Source organism: Scyliorhinus torazame, chromosome 16 (genome assembly GCF_047496885.1).
Source record: "Scyliorhinus torazame isolate Kashiwa2021f chromosome 16, sScyTor2.1, whole genome shotgun sequence".
Taxonomy (NCBI): domain Eukaryota; kingdom Metazoa; phylum Chordata; class Chondrichthyes; order Carcharhiniformes; family Scyliorhinidae; genus Scyliorhinus; species Scyliorhinus torazame.
This window is the reverse complement of record NC_092722.1, coordinates 37,087,001-37,106,067: the sequence shown is the minus strand read 5'-3', so window position 1 is coordinate 37,106,067 and position 19,067 is coordinate 37,087,001. Positions and strand designations below refer to the sequence as shown.

The 19,067-nt window shown below is 41.3% G+C and overlaps 1 protein-coding gene across 2 annotated transcripts in view; it reads right to left on the bottom strand.

Annotated features, from left to right (window-relative positions):
* Positions 1–1,453: 1,453 nt before the first annotated feature.
* The window catches only part of fbxo42 (F-box protein 42), a 56,434-nt gene continuing 38,820 nt past the window's right edge, over positions 1,454–19,067 (bottom strand). For both annotated transcript variants that reach the window (XM_072478279.1, XM_072478280.1), the window contains exons 6-10: positions 18,690–18,800; positions 14,677–14,773; positions 12,929–12,985; positions 10,858–10,974; positions 1,454–9,174 (exon numbers count right to left, since the gene is read on the bottom strand). In XM_072478279.1, coding sequence (XP_072334380.1) covers positions 8,038–9,174; positions 10,858–10,974; positions 12,929–12,985; positions 14,677–14,773; positions 18,690–18,800 — 1,519 coding nt within the window. In that variant the 3' untranslated portion in view covers positions 1,454–8,037. The remainder of the gene's footprint in view (positions 9,175–10,857; positions 10,975–12,928; positions 12,986–14,676; positions 14,774–18,689; positions 18,801–19,067) is intronic.

Sequence of the window (19,067 nt, the reverse complement as noted above, 5' to 3'; positions counted from 1 at the left end):
CTGTGACTTAATGGGACACACCCAATAATCCTGAAGGAAATAGGCAAAGAAATAGCAGAGGCAGTATTTAGTAATTTCACCTTTATTAAAGATCCCAATGTTTCCTACCACAGATATTAATTATGTGTAATTTCCTGGGCTACTTCCATCTTAGTTTTTGAAAACGGATTATATTTACCAAATGCCAGTCTTCCAGCATGCACCTCCTCACAATAGAAGCATAAAACAAATTTCTAGGGCCTCAGCAATTTTTCCACCCATTTCGCTGATAAAAAAAAAGTATTCCACAAATTTGTGATCCTCGCCTCATACCACCTCCTTATATCTGCAGCTGAAGAAATTTCAAGTGAGAACTATCAAAATCATGTTGTTCGTCTAAAGCTTTGGCTAAGGTTGAGCTCTGGAACAATTCATGTTCCTCTGAGCATCAGCTCAAGAGAAGGAAAACTTGACCTTTTGGGAAAAGGCTCCATTTTTTCAGCCATTAGGAACTATCATGACTGTATTATGATAAATGCAGTAAGTCAGCTGCTGTCTGGTGCAATATGAGGCAGCTTTTCAAACTTCCTCAATATGAAAGGACATCACGCTCCTAGAGGTTGACCACAGTGAATTTACAATTTCATTCAACTTTTGAAAAATAAATTTAGAGTACCCGATTCTCTCTCTCTCCCCCCCCCCCCCCCCCCCCCCCATTAAGGGGCAATTTAGCGTGACCAATCGACCTACCCTGCACACCTTTGAGTTGTGGGGGTGAGATCCACACAGACATGGGGAAAATGTACAAAATCCACATGGACAGTGACCCGAGGCCAGTATCGTACTGGGTCCTCGGTGCAGAGGCAGCACTGTGCTAACCACTGTGCCGGCCACATTCAACAACAGGTAGGTCACTTGATTACTTGGGTAAAACCTGCAAGAGTTCACAGTGGATATTATAAATATCATGGGATGGGAAGGATCACACCTAAAATTAATTATCAAAAGGTCTGTTGCCATGATCTTCACTTTTTTGATTTGCTCCCTGTGGACGGTAATCATCAGATACACATTTACCTGCTAATTATCTCGATGCTTTTTCCATCCGATCTTCCCAGTGATAACCCTTGCTCGGTTACAAGGTCCGGACTAGGTAACTTACCCAAAATTAACTTACCCAACTAGTCATTCATATGTGAGTCTAGATGATGAGTGATGACGGGCTATTTGGTCATGAAGGGTATCCCAACACATATACTTTTCAACAGAGGATATTGCATAAGCAACGGGAGCAAGAACCTTGGTTGATTTCCCCTCCTAGGCCAATGCTGGCATTCCTATTACTAATCTGTCTGAAATCAATTAACATAGAACAAACCAGGAATTTAACCTGGAGTCTGCATTGCTCTGACGCAATTCACGTTGAAACTACACAATCAGGTAGGTGCTCTACTTAACAGCAATAACAATTCAATTCTTTCTTTAAACAATGTCTTTTTAATTAAAGGTTGGTTCAGTTTTACAAAACACCTCCATTTCACTCTAAATCATGGACTCAGGCAACAACACCTGCTCAGCCCATAATACAAGCTACTGTTGCATCTGTAGGAATGCTGTGCAGATTTTACACAAGACCACTGCATTAGAGAGGAAAGCTTCTGATATAAACAGAAGCTATCCTGATGGGGGATAAACCTGGTTTAAGTACAGCTTCCCAACGCTGATTCAATCATCTGCATTGACAACAACAGTCATTTCAGCACAAAAGGTTTTACAAAGTTCTATTGACTCTCACTAAATTGACTGTTGTTATAATTTGTCCAGATAAGTTTTCAACTTTCTCCTTCCACTGAAAAAGTTTGAGTTTCAAATTCAGAATATTAATACAAGAGTACAGAATGCCAACTGTTTTAAATACCATCACCATATTGCAAAAAAAAAAAATCAATGTGTCAGATTTGTACATAAGCATTGCTCTAGTGAGAGCTATTATGCGGTGTTGGGGGGGGGGGGGGGGGGGGAGAAAGAGGAAATCTCAATTGTAACTGAGGCACCAACTGTTTATTTAAACTACTGGAGAAAGCATTATAATGAAAGGTCATCGACCTGAAATGTCAATTCTACTTCTCTCTCCACAGATGTTGCCAGATCTGCCAAGTATTTCCAGCATTTGTTTTGTATTTCAGATTTCCAGCATCTGGAGTATTTTTTTTTTGTTGCCTTATTTTAGCATTAAGGAGGTTTCTTCATATCATGTGTGTTCATTTGGAACCAGATGTAAATCAAGAAAACACAAAATGAGTCAGAGAGTCAGACATTTAGACAATTTGCTGCAGCAGCATAGCTATAAAGATCCAGCATTAGACTTTTCACAGCTGCGCAAAAAAAGTTTGTATCTTTATATTTCAGCAGGTGACTACAACACATTCCTTGTGCGTCAGGCTGATGACCTGGCTGGAAACCTGCTCTGGCGCACTTGTGCTGAAATCTCAGATTCCCTCCTTCCCAATTAATTTTACAATTCATACTTGCACAAACATTCAGAGTGGGGAGTGGAAAAGAAAGCAGTGGTTTGCCCACTGCAACTCGAGAATTTCTGCTCTACTCAAGCTGCCAGCTGCAACTCAGAGGGAACAAAAAACATTTGCTATAGGGACAGAGTAGCGGCAACTCCCAGGGCAAGAATCTCCATGGTTGTGCAAAGAATTGAATGCAAAACAAATTCTCTCAGTTCAAACAGAAGAGCTAAAAATAACAGATGTTGCTACCAGGGACTACTCTACCATGTGACAAGCCTAGAGGTAAATACAAAAAAAAAAGAAGGAATATTTTGAGGTTTAATTTCCTGTTTTTCTAACATTGCAAAAACTTCTCTGAACCACCCAACTGGGTATCAAGGGTTAAAAACCGCATCTGGTCGGTCTCAGCTCCCAACATACCTAAACCCTAAATTTGTCATTGAGTTAATCAGGTCTTGGGCATACTATAAAATAGGTTTGACTCTTCAATACAGTACCGAAAGAGCCTGCTCCATCAGTGTTGCTGTCTTTCAGATGAGACAAGTCTGCCTTAAGTGTATGTTAGATTCCTTAGCACTATTCAAACAGGACGATGTTACTCAGTGTCCAGGTCAACATTAATCCCTCAACCACCACCACACGTGATTGGTCATTTGTCTCAGTTACAAAATTATGGGGCTGTGTGTAAACTGTCTTTCCCTATGTTACAAGTGAACTGAACTTTGAAAGTATTTCACTGGAATATGAAATGTTTTGTCAAATTCTGATATACTGAAGTGCAATTTATTTCAATGTAATTTTTTCTTCCTAAATTTATGATAGTAAAGCTTTAGATTTCTGAAAAAATAAACAGAGGGGGATTGGGTGATGCAGAGTCTGTCACTGATCTTTAACCTTTACGCCTGGGTTTGTGAAATAAGTCTCCCAAAATCTGCTCGCTGGAGAAGTCCTATATGAAATAGGTTTGGCCATTCCAAGTGGGCACTGGTCAACAAAAAAAATAAGTTGACAATACGAGAGAGGCCACAGGCTTTTTAGTAATGGAAAATTTATGTTTTCTTCTGATCCTGTGAAAATGCAGAGGGTGCTTGTGATGTACGTGACCTGTGAGCTAGATGGTCAATTTGGAAACTGGTTCACTCTTTCATCTTAAACACAAAATTAGAATTTTAAAAAAAACTGAACAAAAATTATATTAAGCAAAGGTGCAAAGTCAAAAATAGCCATCAAAAGAGGTGAAACAAATCAAATGGTTGATAAATAGATAAACCCAAACCCAGTGAAGATGCACCCTGATAGAAATTGGCAGAGGAAGAGAAAACCAACTCAGCACTTAACTGCTCGGTGTAATACATCAATAGACAGAACATTTGCGGGGGATTATAGTCAATGAACAAAGAGTTCTCAGGCTTCAAGTGTCACAATTTCCCTTCCTGTTGTGTTTGAAATTGTTTGTACTAGTTTGTATTGATGCCCAGTTCCGCAACAGCTGAACATGTGAATTCATCAGATTGGACTGCAGGAGCTGAATTCAAGAAGAGCCAATCATTTAGTATTCTCTAAATACAATTGGTTAATTGGTCAAATGTTTTTTCACCATGCTGAAATCAGACTATCCTGAGGGGTCAGGACATGCAAAGAGGAACAGCTAACAGGATGCCAACAGAGCTACTGTACATTCAGGTGTTTGTCGCCGGGAAACCCATTATTATATGTGAGTCTATGAACCAGGCTACACCTGCAGTGTTGTGTTGTGTCCAAAATGAATTGGTCATGCTCTTCCCATAGAATCACATCTCATCTACTATTTGATAAATTAGGCACAGGTTGGCAGAACAAATGGTTAAGGACCCTCATGTGTACACAGGGATATTTGCTGGTGCATAACTAGCTAAAACTACCCTACTCTACCCATTAGGGTTTTCTGACCGTTAGTAGGAAAGATCCCACACCCTCGCCAGTGGACATCTACCCCATTACGTTCCATTAGTGAGATTAGCCGGTTAATCAACAATATTCTAAAGTACTGTGGATATGGCTGCTTTAGTTATCAGATAGCCAAGTCTGTACAGAGAGCTTACTGGCTCTAAATATCCACCACCAGGCATAACATCTTGGAGCAATCCAGAGTGCAAACAGACCATGCTTACCTTCTTCCTCAGGAAGATAGAGACGCAATTGATACAGTGACAGCATGACACAGCTTGGATAGAAAAAAAGTTTGAGAATCAGTGGAAGGATAAGCTGGAACCAGGTTGAATAGCTAAGTTTTGGGGTTGAAAGTATTGCATAGAATTTAACTTCACTGATTTTGTGAATCAATAGTATGATTTGGTGATTAGGAAACAGGCTGACATAAATAGCACCACAGCTGTGGTTTTACTTGGAGAAAAATCACAAATACAAAATACATCTGCATCACAAACCTCATCAACCCCGGGCATGAATTCAATGAATTGAGGTGTGAAAAGGATTCCCAGATATGTACCCACATATCCAACAGTCTTGTCATATACCTGGAGCACATCAAAAAGTGAAAGGTTTTTCACCAGTTACATTTACTTGATTCAAAATTTGAGCAGCATTTTAGTTCATCCTTACATTAACTGAAACCTGTAGAAAATAGATCAAAGCAGCAGGTCTGGCAAAGGGACCATATCTGTGCAATTTAAAGCCCTGGTACTGCCTTCAACACGTTTGTTGCCCTGCGTAGAAGTGTACCACTGCGTACACTCAAAGAAGCTGATAGCTTCCATAAAATCATGGCATTCAGAGCCCTGTGACAAGCTCACTTCTCTCCAGAGTGATTTCCATGTGCTCAGGGACTGCACATGATTCTCTGGTTTTCGGGGCAACTGTCAACACTTTGAGTTGCATTTTGAAGGATCTGGCCTTTGCAGAGTAACCCAAACAGCATAAAAATCAGCCAGGGTCTCTAGACTGTGTCACATCATATAAAATGTTACCCATTTTGTTTCAGCAGATGCCAAACCACCAAATTTCACAAAGACAACTGAAGGAGTTGGTTTATGTGTGAACTGTTGCATCCATTAGCTTCAATGTACATTCATCTCGTGTAGGACTACAGGGCTGGCCTGGGGTCTAGATAAACCTTTATGTGGCTACATGCATACATATTAGTAAATCAAAAGCTCAACCATCCAACAAAATTCATGATGACCTCATGAGTTCCAATTTGAAAGCTATAATGTGGGTGATTGGCTCTCGAAAGACAGGATGTCCTTTAAAGGCCTGTATTTGCTGCCATGTGCTTTTGAAAGCTGCAATTCTTTCATTCTGCTGTGCGTGTTAAATCTTATCCAAATTTTTCCATCCTTTATGATCAGCAGTTTGTTAGATTTTAACAATGTGTGACATTTATGGAGGATACAGCACAAACTATCCCACTTTCTAATAATAGGGCACTGACACTCACAATACTGTGGGATCTGCTCATAACTGCCTCCCTTTCACCGTTAACACGAACCACAGTTCCTCTCTCTGTGCATGCCCATGGGCTTAAATTGCACCCTGCCTGGTGGGGTTATAGCCAGAGCTGGGATTCAATATTGTTACTCTTACTGCCAAGAGAGAAAGAGGACAAAGAAAAATTAGGAGATAAGACTATCCTGGCATCCACAAAGTGGCTGAAAAGGCTATATTAAAACTATAAGACAATTATGTTAACTCTCTGTTCTGTGTGTGGTTTTTTTTGTGTGTTTTTTTTCCCCCTTTCACAATCTCTCCATGGAAGCTACCCAGAGAACCACATTTCATATTGGGATCTCAGTGTGTGAGAAATCGCGAAGCTCACCACCTCTCCTTGGTGCAACTCACAGGAGCAATCCTAAAGGCAATGTGGTTCACAACAAAATGGCGGTTAATTATACTGACCTGAAGTCTGTGCATGACTCAAAAATCAGCAGAAAGACAATGGATTCTTAAAGTAAATAGTTCAGGAAAATTTCCCACAGCAAAATTGAAGCAAAGTACCTATTTCTCTCGGCAACTTAATTCTGATCTTAGCCTTGGATTAATAGACAATTATTGGCAGTACACGCCAACTCATTTGATGATGGAATTGCTCTTAACGCAAGTTAAAATTAAAAATCGTTATTTAATTAAAACAGGATATTGTTTATGTTTAAAAAGACAACTGTACACAATTGATGAACAAGGACATTGCATGGTGTCAGTTAAATGGCCTTATTTGATTGGAACAGGCAGGAAATAAAATGTCGGCTTTACAAAAGCGAAATTCCATAAACAGAAAAGCTATCAAACATCGCCGAACAAGTTCCCTTTGTCACTGAAAATATATCATCAAAGCCAGTGGAATGTGCGATGCTCTCAGTTAAACTGAGACAGCTGTGTTAACCAGTTCCCTAAATAAGACACCAGTTACCAATTGTGCCCAGACTGAAATGAGAGTCATATTTCTAAGTCAGACAACAGAATTTAATACAGCATAGGGCTGCAGCAATACATTCCAACTGGTTACTACCAGACTCAACCTGTCTTCGACAAAAAGGCTCTTTTCCTTTGAATTGACTCCACCCTATCTTACTACCTTGGTGACAATTATGGGGCTTACATCTCTCAAGTATCTCTATATTAAGTCATTAGGACAACTCTAGAAAATCCAACATTCCTTAGTTACTTGCCCCCACCAACAATAGAGCGCTCCCCGCCCTTTGTAATGGAATAGATACAATGAACGCTCTCTCCCCCAGTTGGGCGAGTACACTGAGGGCTAGATGCCTCTTTCCACAGTTGGACAGGTATGCCCTGGTGTCAATGACCCCAATCTGCAGTGGGACAAGTACTGTGGCAAGTACCAATTCTGTCTATGTATGTATTTCTCTTTCTCAATACATTAGCTGCACTGTTTCTCTTTAAAAATAAATTAGTTTATAAACTGCAGTAAAGAAAAAGTTAAACTCTATACAGCACCTTTCATTGACCAGAATGTACATGTCAACTCAACTGGCTTTGGAGTCAGCATGTGCAATTTTTGGAGAACTTGGTTTATGTCAGTTAGCTGATCTGATAAAGAATAGTCACTGAGCAGATTGAAGGTTGTGACCAAAATATTGAATCGCAAAAATAACCAATCTCAATGAAGTGGGCATTAGCTCCTAGAGATAAGCTGCAACTTCAAACCAGGCATTGCAGACTTCTGCAAACCCGCTGTGCCACTACCAATGAATGCACTTGTTTATAGTAAGATCTCACCTAGCTAAAGCATGTTTGCTAACCTGTAGCATACCACACATGATTTACTGCAATGGTGGAAATATTCATACGCCATTTCCTTATCCAGTCAGTATTGAAGGCAGCAGAAGCTTTTGAGAACATAGCGAGAACCAAATTAAGACAGGTCAGTCCGAATGTAACAAACTCACTGGAATGGAGTAAAATTTGTGTTTTAACAAGCAAACTTTAAGCCACTTCCAGAGTAGTTTTACAGATAAATGTTTTTTGAATTCACAGCTCATGGGTGTGCATCAGGTAATGTGAAATACCTTCAGGTGGTGCATTATCTCTTAGCTCGCACAAAATACAATGCATTGGTTTTTGGATAGTACTTCACATTCTGTTTCTTGTCCATTAACCCCCCAAAAATGATCAACTCGCCTCGGCCTTGTACCACTGTGTGGAGGCTGGTTTCTGGTGGGCCAACAACTGAGCCGGTGTTGAATATTTTCCAATTGACTTTCCCCTTCTCTTTTGCATCCTTTATATCCAACACATACATTTGCATTGGCTTGCAGTTCATGCTCTGGTACAAGGGCTTCCCTACATTGAGAGACTGAGGTGGGTGGTGGCCTAACCGGCGTGCAATTGGTGGCAGTGTATGTCCATCTGCCTGGGCGGGTACAGGGCGTAGTGGTGCATCAGTACTGTTTGAACTTTGACCATGGTTTCCTGGTATTACAGATAAAGGAGCTGAACTTCCACTAGCTGAAACAATAGACGGTGAACTTTGTGGTAAGAAATCTTTGACGGCCTCCAGTCCTCTTCGGAGTGCTCCTGGTGAGACTGGGCCTGGAGAAGCACTTGTAATGTGAGGTGGTGTGTGAATTCCATTTGTCTGCTCTGGAGTATTGCCAACATTAATCTCAGCTCCTGGACTTGTCCCATTTCCATCTTCTCCATGGTTGCTGCTGGAAGAGGCTTTTGAGTCCCAATTGACGGAGTCCTGTGACCTAAAAGGATCTAATCCTGAATCTACCTTCTGTTCCATTGGTGTGCTTTGCCTCGTGACATGCGGAAGTCCTCCAATAGAACCTCGAAGATCATAACCCTCCACCACAGCTGATGTGACAGGAGATTCTGGCTGTACTGGACTATCCAAAGAGCCAGCTAAGGATCCTGGGGATAATGTTCCACCATTTAAAACTGGTGACCTTTCCCCTTTGGCTGGAGATAGGCTACCTTCCCGAGAACCGGATGTTGTTGGCCTATGCGTCCTTGGCCGCAAAGTACCCCAGCGTCCATTCACACAAGGAACTTCATCTGTACTTCGTACGGGAGACTGCGATCGATGCTCTCTCATTTCTGCACCAAGGGCTGGTGGTGTGGCACTGATAGGAGATGGGCGAGAATGCAAGCTGGGACTGAGAGGGGCTCGACCACTAGGTGCTTGGCTGAACACTACCACACATTGTCCAACCTAGAAATTAAATGAGAAAGATTGGTCAATCTTATCCACAATTCTTATCAAAATTATAAAATAATCTGTTAACATAAATTCTATTAAAAGCTTTACATGAACAAACCATCTCCTCTGCCCTCCTTAAACGAAGGATTGGACAAAATTATGGAGGTGGAGAAAAGCTACTTCTTCTGACAATTCATTTAGTTTACCGAAAATTATTTTAATCCCTTTCTCGCCTCAGCAACAAGATTATTCTCGTTCCCACAATCCACTGTCACTCTGAAATTAATTAGCCCATGCCGGGTAACGATCTATTCAAGTCCACAGTCACTCTGCTAGGTAGCAGTCTAACTAAATCCATAGTTATTTTGATGAATGGCAATCCATTCAAAAGAGCCCACTGTAATGGATGCAATGATTAATAAGTTAATAATGATTAGTTAGTAAATTTGATATAACTTTCTCAAATTCACTTAGCTCACAATCACGTCTCTTGATTTAGCATTTAAAATTTCAATACCATCAGCTGGTTCCTCAGGAGTTCATTATTAAAGAACTTCATTCAATAAAAGTTGTTTCTAGTGCATTAGCACAACTATGGCAGAGATCTTGCCCCTTAAAGTCATACTGATGGACCAAATTGCAGATTGTTCTATTTGTAGAGCTTGTGGAAAAGAATATTAAACGGAATAATGCAAGAGAGAACAAATGACTTTTAGAAAATCAAAATCAAATTGAGTCATGGTTTTACTAGTAACCTGGTATAAATGGATAATGAGATATAACTGATTAACCAACTTCTGGAGTGCACTCACTCTCCTCGCACCCCAGAGCTAACCAGATATTACTTATGGTGAGAAATTATGATTTCCCAATTTTTGATTGCATTACTTTATGTATGTGACCCCTGTCAGATGTGGAAGGTTCTTGACATGGTAAGATTTTAATTAAGGAATAAATCAGTGTGATCTCTTGCAAAGCAACCATTTTTTATTTTATTTATAAATTTAGAGTACCCAATTCATTTTTTCCAATTAAGGGGCAATTTATTGTGGCCAATCCACCTACCCTGCACATCTTTTGGGTTGTGGGGGCAAAACCCACTCAAACACGGGGAGAATATGCAATTTCCACACGGACAGTGACCCAAAGCCGGGATCGAATTTGGGACCTCGGCGCCGTGAGGCAGCAGTGCTAACCACTGTGCCACCGTGCTGCCTCTGCAAAGCAACCATGAAAGGAGGATGAATGGCTGCAATGAAAATTGGTTTTGTAGCATAAGCCACAAGCACTGTGAACAATCCAGAAGTAATCCAAACAAATAAACCAATTTCCCCCATCTCTCCTGAAGGTGCCAACTTCTGACTGCAGTACAGCTGCACAGGTGCCAATCACTGTTCAGTATATTAGCCACAAGCCCAGACAGTGTGCGTTTGTGTGCTATTTGACTGTTACCTACATCCTAACCATTGATGCACTTCTGGCAAGGATTATTAAATAGTAATCAGCGGCAAAGACTCTGATCAATTTGTCCTTCTTTTAAACCAGAAGGGCAGTCAATACCCACACACCCTAGCCAAAATCAGCTAACTCAGTATAAATCAACCCAGAATTTTTTTTAGTCTATTCTCAGCTGGTCTTGGGGTTAACCAGCTGAGTCTTCTAAATCTCCACATTTATCAAAACGTGAAGTCTTACCCTACAGGCCGGATGACACCATAGCTCTGGTGCCCCATGCTCCTCATTCTCCACTTTTAGCTGTTGCCATGTCCAAGGGGTGCAGTTCATGTGTAGCAGCCAGGCATCCTTGAACAGCTGTATCAAAATAGCAATTCAACAAGTTTTAATGTATAAATAAAAAGCATGCTGACTTGGTCATTTAGTAGTGTGGACACAATCGGCCATTAATTAACATACAGCACAATGTTGACATCAATTCAAACTACCCTGGCTCAGGACAGTCTACCAGGTTCAACACCACATCAAGATTTAGGTTCATAAGGTATTGAAATATAGCCTTTTAAATAGTGTGCAGTTCCTCCCTGTTACTGCAATACACCTTTTATTTATGCAGGCATTGAACATGCACAACTCTAAGCATATGTCTCATTTAGGTAGAGGGTGACAGTCCATCAAAAATCTGTAGATTCTCTAAAACATGAAATTGGATGTATCTAACAGCTGTCTATGGTGTCATCAATATGACCAAGTGCAGCACTGTAGCCACCAGATTTATAACACAGCCGATGGCCCTTCACATTTACATCATTATTAGGGTTGCTGCCTCCATTTAACACCCATCGTTTGTGCCTTTTATTTGGGGCTAAATTTATTTTCAAGCAATCTTAAAAAAAAGTTTATATATTGTTTTTCTCAAAACTGAACTAAAAATCGGAATTAGTAATGTGACTTGAAATGACTTGGAGTTATAATTCAGTGTCTGTCAGTTCAGTATCTCTCATACTAGCAAAGGCACAGCCATTCAGCCGGCACAGCCTGCACAGACCTTTTAATTGTCGAATTTCCTATTCTTCCTCCAAAACCTTTAGCATTTTTACTTCCCAAGCATCCATCCACCTTCTTTTATAAAGACTTCAATCAAGCGTGCCTTCAAGAGCATTATGTTCTTCATTTTACTACAATCCCAGACTAGACGGCAACAGTGGCTAGGATACTGGACCGAATCCCCAATATTTTAGTTTATTTGTAAGACTCTGGAGAAAGAATGATTCACTCCAGGAGCGATTGCATAAAGAAATAGGGATTTGGTATTTTTAAAACAAAAATTATAAATATATTAAGTTCTTTAACTTCACACCTGAAAAGAACAGCTTACAATAACCCCTTAAACACTGCTACTCAATTTCCAGTAAACAATAAGAAAATAAACATACAGCTCTCAATCCATCTTAAAATCAGCATGGCATAGAGTAATACTTGCTTCACAGAACAGATTTGGATTCCTGTTAGAACCCCTTTAGACTCTGGTTGAATGTCTTCAAAATGCTGGTTCACTTGGCATCATTCAGCTTCTTCCTTGTCCTCAGACAAGACTGCTCTGCTTTAAATATTATTACTCTTTTTATAACTATCCTACTGAGAGAGAATTGTGGACTTAGTGTCAGAGAGATCAGACTTCAACCCTTCTCCAAAGGTCTCTCTGCATTCCTTAGCTCCACCCAGCAATGACCTCATCTCCCCAAGCTGAAAAACAAAATAATTCTACAGGCTGAAACTTTCTCCAGTCAAACCACAGTGCATTTGCCCAGACTGAAAAACACATTTCTCTGGTCAATGTCACCTTGGCTGGCTCCTAAAAGTGCCTAGGCCCTGCATAACACAATCCTTTTTAAAAACATGACCACTGCAGTCAGATACACTATAACCTAAGGCTTTTAACGCTTAAATTTTACCAATATTTAGAATCCAATATTCCTAAAATCTTCCTGTCGTCACAATTCTCACAACCCTATGTCCACAAGTTTGTTTTTCTCCCAGATTTATTTTAAACTGATATTCTAACAACTATGAAAACTGAGCATTATTGATTTGCTTACTTAATTTCCTAAATCATTAACAATTAAAGGTACAGAAAGCATGAAACGTTTAAGAGAATTAAGTAATTGTTCTCAAAGACTGTTTTTCCCAATTACTACATAGCAATATTTCATCAGCGCTACTGGCATCTACTGCAACTAGCCCAAACATTAGAGGCAATAGATAGGGACCATTGGGGGCCATTGTATTGGATGAAGATGCAGATACTCACTGCATTGGGTCCTCCACAGCCTCCCAGGATCAGGATAGTCTCATGATCAATAATAATCTAAATCAAAGTTAAAACATTTTTATGTCAAAGTCTTTGTCCATCAGTGACTACCTCAGAAGTAATATATTAATCAAATACTCTTGACAGCTCTTCTGTAAAGCACTTCTAAAATATAGGCCATACTTTTTTGTGAACAAGCTGACCCATTTAAATCAGAAGCAGAACTGCGTTCGCTGGGTGACCATTTACTAACATTGCAAATCAGTGTGGTAGGTCTGGCATTGAATTCTCTTACTTTTACAGAAATCAAACAAAGTGGTGATGTATTCAGCATTTATTAAACTAGTTAAAAAGTTCTGCATAGTGCTTTTCACAACCAAAGGACATCCCAAAGTGCCGGGCAGCCATTTAAGTCTTTCTGAAGAATGTCACTGTCATAATGTAGGAAAAGGAGCAAATGATTGTATACAGCAAGATCCTAGATCCCATGAGATAATGACCAGTTACTTTGTTTTAGTTGTTCTGATTAAAGGATAAATATTGGTCAGGACACTGGGAGAACTTTCCTGCTCTTAGTGCAATTAAATCATTTGCATGAAATGAAAATCGCTTATTGTCACAAGTAGGCTTCAAATGAAGTTACTGTGAAACGCCCCTAGTCGCCATATTCCGGCGCCTGTTCGGGGAGGCTGGTACGGGAATTGATCCCACGCTGCTGGCCTGCCTTGGTCTGCTTTTTAAAAGCCAGCTCTTTAGCCCAGTGTGCGAAACCAGCCTGAGAGAGCACGCAAGGCCTTTATTTGGTGTCTGACCCCAAAAACAGAATTGCTGATAATACAAAAACTTCAGCATGGAACTGAAGCCCCAGCACAGATTTTGTATCGAGTCTCTGTCATGAGACTTAAATCTATGACATTCTGGCTCAGAGGTGAAAATGTATTGACGAGCCAAAGCTGAGAACTTCATACGTTAAACTGCATCTGCTTTAATGAGAAGAGGAGTCAACAATCTGTTTATCAGTAACATCTCAACATCATAATTTGTACCCAGAATATTTTTTTCAATGTGAAGACAAGATGGCACATGCTAAACCAGAGTGATTTCACAATATCTAAAATGATTCCATGGCTCTATATGGGTAAGAAAACGAGCTCTAAAAGAAGTGAAAAGAAGACAGGGTAAATAATAGAAGAAAAGTTAATTATGAGGGAAAAAAGTGAAGACAAAACACTAAAAGGAAACAAATTAAGGAAATGAATTGTCACAAAGAACAAAAAGAAACCCTTCCTGACGTCTTACTGAAATGGAACAAAATGAAACTAGACCAAGGTGAAATCATGGTCAGGTCCTTTTAGAAACTGTTAAATCACAACTGAATGAATCTACCTGAACATAAGTTTTTAATTATCCTACAGTATAGTGTAAGTTCACAATGCCATCTCATATCACATTTGCTGGTATGTATCTATCTAAATAGAACAGCACTTCATATCGGGGAAGAAAGACAAATCTAAATATCCCACACCTCAGTTAATTGAGCTCGGAGTTGAGGATATGTTTAACCTCAGGCAGCTTTTTGATATTCCAGCAACCCTACTACTCCTTGATTAACTGCACCAAAACCTGGTCTACAATGGCACCAATATAGATCACATCTCAAATGCACATTCCTCAGTGAACCAAGTTTAAAAAACCGTGCACACTGAACAAGAAGCAAAGTCACCATCAGGCCTCTCCCTTTCTCTTACCTGGGACTGCCCACCCCTCGGATGGGGCATGCTACCCGATGTTGCTGGTTTGGACCAGGCCCATTGCTCCATATCTAGGATCCAGACTTCGTTACTCCTGAATGGGTCAAAACAGCGCAGGTCAGGAAAGAAATACAAAAGCTAAGTTAGCAGATAATGCAAAGATCAAGAAAGGAAGAGCAACACATGAATAAATCAGGAGAAATAAATATTGGAGCAAAGCGACTGTCAGAGGAGAATTAGACGGGCGACACGTTGGCGCAGGTTAGCACTGCTGCCTCACGGCGGCGAGGACCCGTGTTCGATCTCGGCCCCGGGTCACTGTTCGTGTGGAGTTTGCACATTCTCCCTGTGTCTGCGTGTATCTCGCCCCACAATCCAAAGATGTGCAGGGTAGGTCGATTGGCCACACTAAATTGCCCCTTAATTGGATTTTTATTTTTTATTTTTCAAAAGGAAAATAATTAGACTGCCAGGATTATGCTCATCAAAGAGAAAGGCATTTAAGAGTAATACAACAATGAGAGTGACAAGATTATTGAAGCCAAGCGGTGATGGAATATACACAATGTAATTCCATATCTGAATACTTGCTGCACAACCTGGGACTTCGATGTTGTGGCCATTTCGGAGACATGGATAGAGCAGGGACAGCAATGGATGTTGCAGGTTCCGGGGTTTAGGTGTTTTAGTAAGCTCAGAGAAGGAGGCAAAAGAGGGGGAGGTGTGGCGCTGCTAGTCAAGAGCAGTATTACGGTGGCGGAGAGGATGCTAGATGGGGACTCTTCTTCCGAGGTAGTATGGGCTGAAGTTAGAAACAGGAAAGGAGAAGTCACCCTGTTGGGAGTTTTCTATAGGCCTCCAAATAGTTCGAGGGATGTAGAGGAAAGGATGGCGACGATGATCCTGGATAAGAGCGAAAGTAACAGGGTAGTTATTATGGGAGACGTTAACTTTCCAAATATTGACTGGAAAAGATATAGTTCGAGTACATTAGATGGGTCGTTTTTTGTACAGTGTGTGCAGGAGGGTTTCCTGACACAATATGTTGACAGGCCAACAAGAGGCAAGGCCACGTTGGATTTGGTTTTGGGTAATGAACCTGGCCAGGTGTTGGATTTGGAGGTAGGAGAGCACTTTGGGGACAGTGACCACAATTCGGTGACGTTTACGCTAGTGATGGAAAGGGCAAGAGTTATAGCTGGGGGAAGGGCAATTATGATGCCATTAGACGTGACTTGGGGGGGATAGGTTGGAGAAGTAGACTGCAATTGTTGGGCACACTGGATAAGTGGAGCTTGTTCAAGGATCAGCTACTGCGTGTTCTTGATAAGTACGTACCGGTCAGGCAGGGAGGAAGGCTTAGAGCGAGGGAACCGTGGTTTACCAAAGAAGTGGAATCTCTTGTTAAGAGGAAGAAGGAGGCCTATGTGAAGATGAGGTGTGAAGTTTCAGTTGGGGCGATGGATAGTTACAAGGTAGCGAGGAAGGATCTAAAGAGAGAGCTAAGACGAGCAAGGAAGGGACATGAGAAGTATTTGGCAGGTAGGATCAAGGAAAACCCAAAAGCTTTCTACAGGTATGTCAGGAATAAGCGAATGACTAGGGTCAGAGTAGGACCAGTCAAGGACAGGGTTGGGAAGTTGTGTCTGGAGTCTGAAGAGATAGGCGAGATACTAAATGAACATTTTTCGTCAGTATTCACTCAGGAAAAAGATAATGTTGTGGAGGAGAATGCTGAGACCCAGGCTATTAGAATAGATGGCATTGAGGTACGTAGGGAAGAGGTGTTGGCAATTCTGGACAGGCTGAAAATAGATAAGTCCCCGGGGCCTGATGGGATTTATCCTAGGATTCTCTGGGAGGCCAGGGAAGAGATTGCTGGACCTTTGGCTTTGATTTTTATGTCATCATTGACTACAGGAATAGTGCCAGAGGACTGGAGGATAGCAAATGTGGTCCCTTTGTTCAAAAAGGGGAGCAGAGACAACCCCGGCAACTATAGACCGGTGAGCCTCACGTCTGTAGTGGGTAAAGTCTTGGAGGGGATTATAAGAGACAAGATTTATAATCATCTAGATAGGAATAATATGATCAGGGATAGTCAGCATGGCTTTGTAAAGGGTAGGTCATGCCTCACAAACCTTATCGAGTTCTTTGAGAAGGTGACTGAACAGGTAGACGAGGGTAGAGCAGTTGATGTGGTGTATATGGATTTCAGTAAAGCGTTTGATAAGGTTCCCCACGGTAGGCTATTGCAGAAAATACGGAGGCTGGGGATTGAGGGTGATTTAGAGATGTGGATCAGAAATTGGCTAGCTGAAAGAAGACAGAGGGTGGTGGTTGATGGGAAATGTTCAGAATGGAGTTCAGTTACAAGTGGCGTACCACAAGAATCTGTTCTGGGGCCGTTGCTGTTTGTCATTTTTATCAATGACCTAGAGGAAGGCGCAGAAGGGTGGGTGAGTAAATTTGCAGACGACACTAAAGTCGGTGGTGTTGTCGACAGTGAGGAAGGATGTAGCAGGTTACAGAGGGACATAGATAAGCTGCAGAGCTGGGCTGAGAGGTGGCAAATGGAGTTTAATGTAGAGAAGTGTGAGGTGATTCACTTTGGAAGGAATAACAGAAATGCGGAATATTTGGCTAATGGTAAAGTTCTTGGAAGTGTGGATGAGCAGAGGGATCTAGGTGTCCATGTACATAGATCCCTGAAAGTTGCCACCCAGGTTGATAGGGTTGTGAAGAAGGCCTATGGAGTGTTGGCCTTTATTGGTAGAGGGATTGAGTTCCGGAGTCAGGAGGTCATGTTGCAGCTGTACAAAACTCTGGTACGGCCGCATTTGGAGTATTGCGTACAGTTCTGGTCACCGCATTATAGGAAGGACGTGGAGGCTTTGGAGCGGGTGCAGAGGAGATTTACCAGGATGTTGCCTGGTATGGAGGGAAAATCTTATGAGGAAAGGCTGATGGACTTGAGGTTGTTTTCGTTGGAGAGAAGAAGGTTAAGAGGAGACTTAATAGAGGCATACAAAATGATCAGGGGGTTAGATAGGGTGGACAGTGAGAGCCTTCTCCCGCGGATGGAAATGGCTGGCACGAGGGGACATAGCTTTAAACTGAGGGGTAATAGATATAGGACAGAGGTCAGAGGTAGGTTCTTTACGCAAAGAGTGGTGAGGCCGTGGAATGCCCTACCTGCAACAGTAGTGAACTCGCCAACATTGAGGGCTTTTAAAAGTTTATTGGATAAGCATATGGATGATAATGGCATAGAGTAGGTTAGATGGCTTTTGTTTCGGTGCAACATCGTGGGCCGAAGGGCCTGTACTGCGCTGTATCGTTCTATGTTCTAACTTCAAGATAACATCAAAGCTTTCAAAATGTGAATTAGGGTTAAATCAGGGGCACTAAATCTGATCAAAAAGAAAGTTACTGAGAGACAGCAAGTGACTATAACCGTAACCAAGATTCTGCCTATAGCCACATTTTCTAACTGATTTGTGGCAGCTGGTCACTCAGTCACATTGGTTAAGGCTGATCACAGATCTTCCAGCACAAAGTAACTTCAAAAAATAATAGGAAATCCTGGCATTTGTGAAAAGCTTCTCGACAGCAGACATATTGATGATCAAACGCATCATCTGCAGCTGTAGGTTGATGGCTATACTTGTGACTCCACACACAGCAACCTCCTGATCTCAGTGGTGCCATCAGAAGTGAACCCTTGACACTCCACAAGAGGAGTGTGACCAAAAATCAGGTGCATCATGTCAAGCAGCTCTTTCGGACCCCTGGGAGTCAGGTCAAGAGATCGACATACCCTTATAAACCAGTGAAGAGCGTGCAAGCAACACACTTTGTAGCAGGCAGTAAAATAAATTTTTAAAATGAGGAGCAGCACATTCAAAGTGCGAGACAACCTAAATATTGGATGTCATTACAAAATGCCAGCACTGAACAGTTTCTGCCTAAGCCTAGCTGTAAATTCCTGAAGGTGTATATATACATACATTTGCCGAGAGCCCAACGACCCTCCAAATACAATCATTTTATCTCCTATTACAGAGGATGAATGGCCAGCCATCGGAGGGGGTCCATGAGTTGTTACAATACAGTTCCACCTTCCGAGAGAGAGTAACAGAGAAAACATTTATTGAAAAGAAAATCCATGTTCAATATAATCCAAACAGCAAAGAGATATTGAAAGCATTTTTCTCCAGTCAATTTCGGTCAGAGCTACAACTAGGTGCTACAATGGTACTCATTGCACCAAGACTACAGGAGGAATCAGCTCAAGTTCTGCCCTGGTGCAAATTGTTGGTTAAACACAGTTTTGGGTTCAGGTATTTACAATAGGGAACAAAGAAATGGTAACCACCTAAATACAT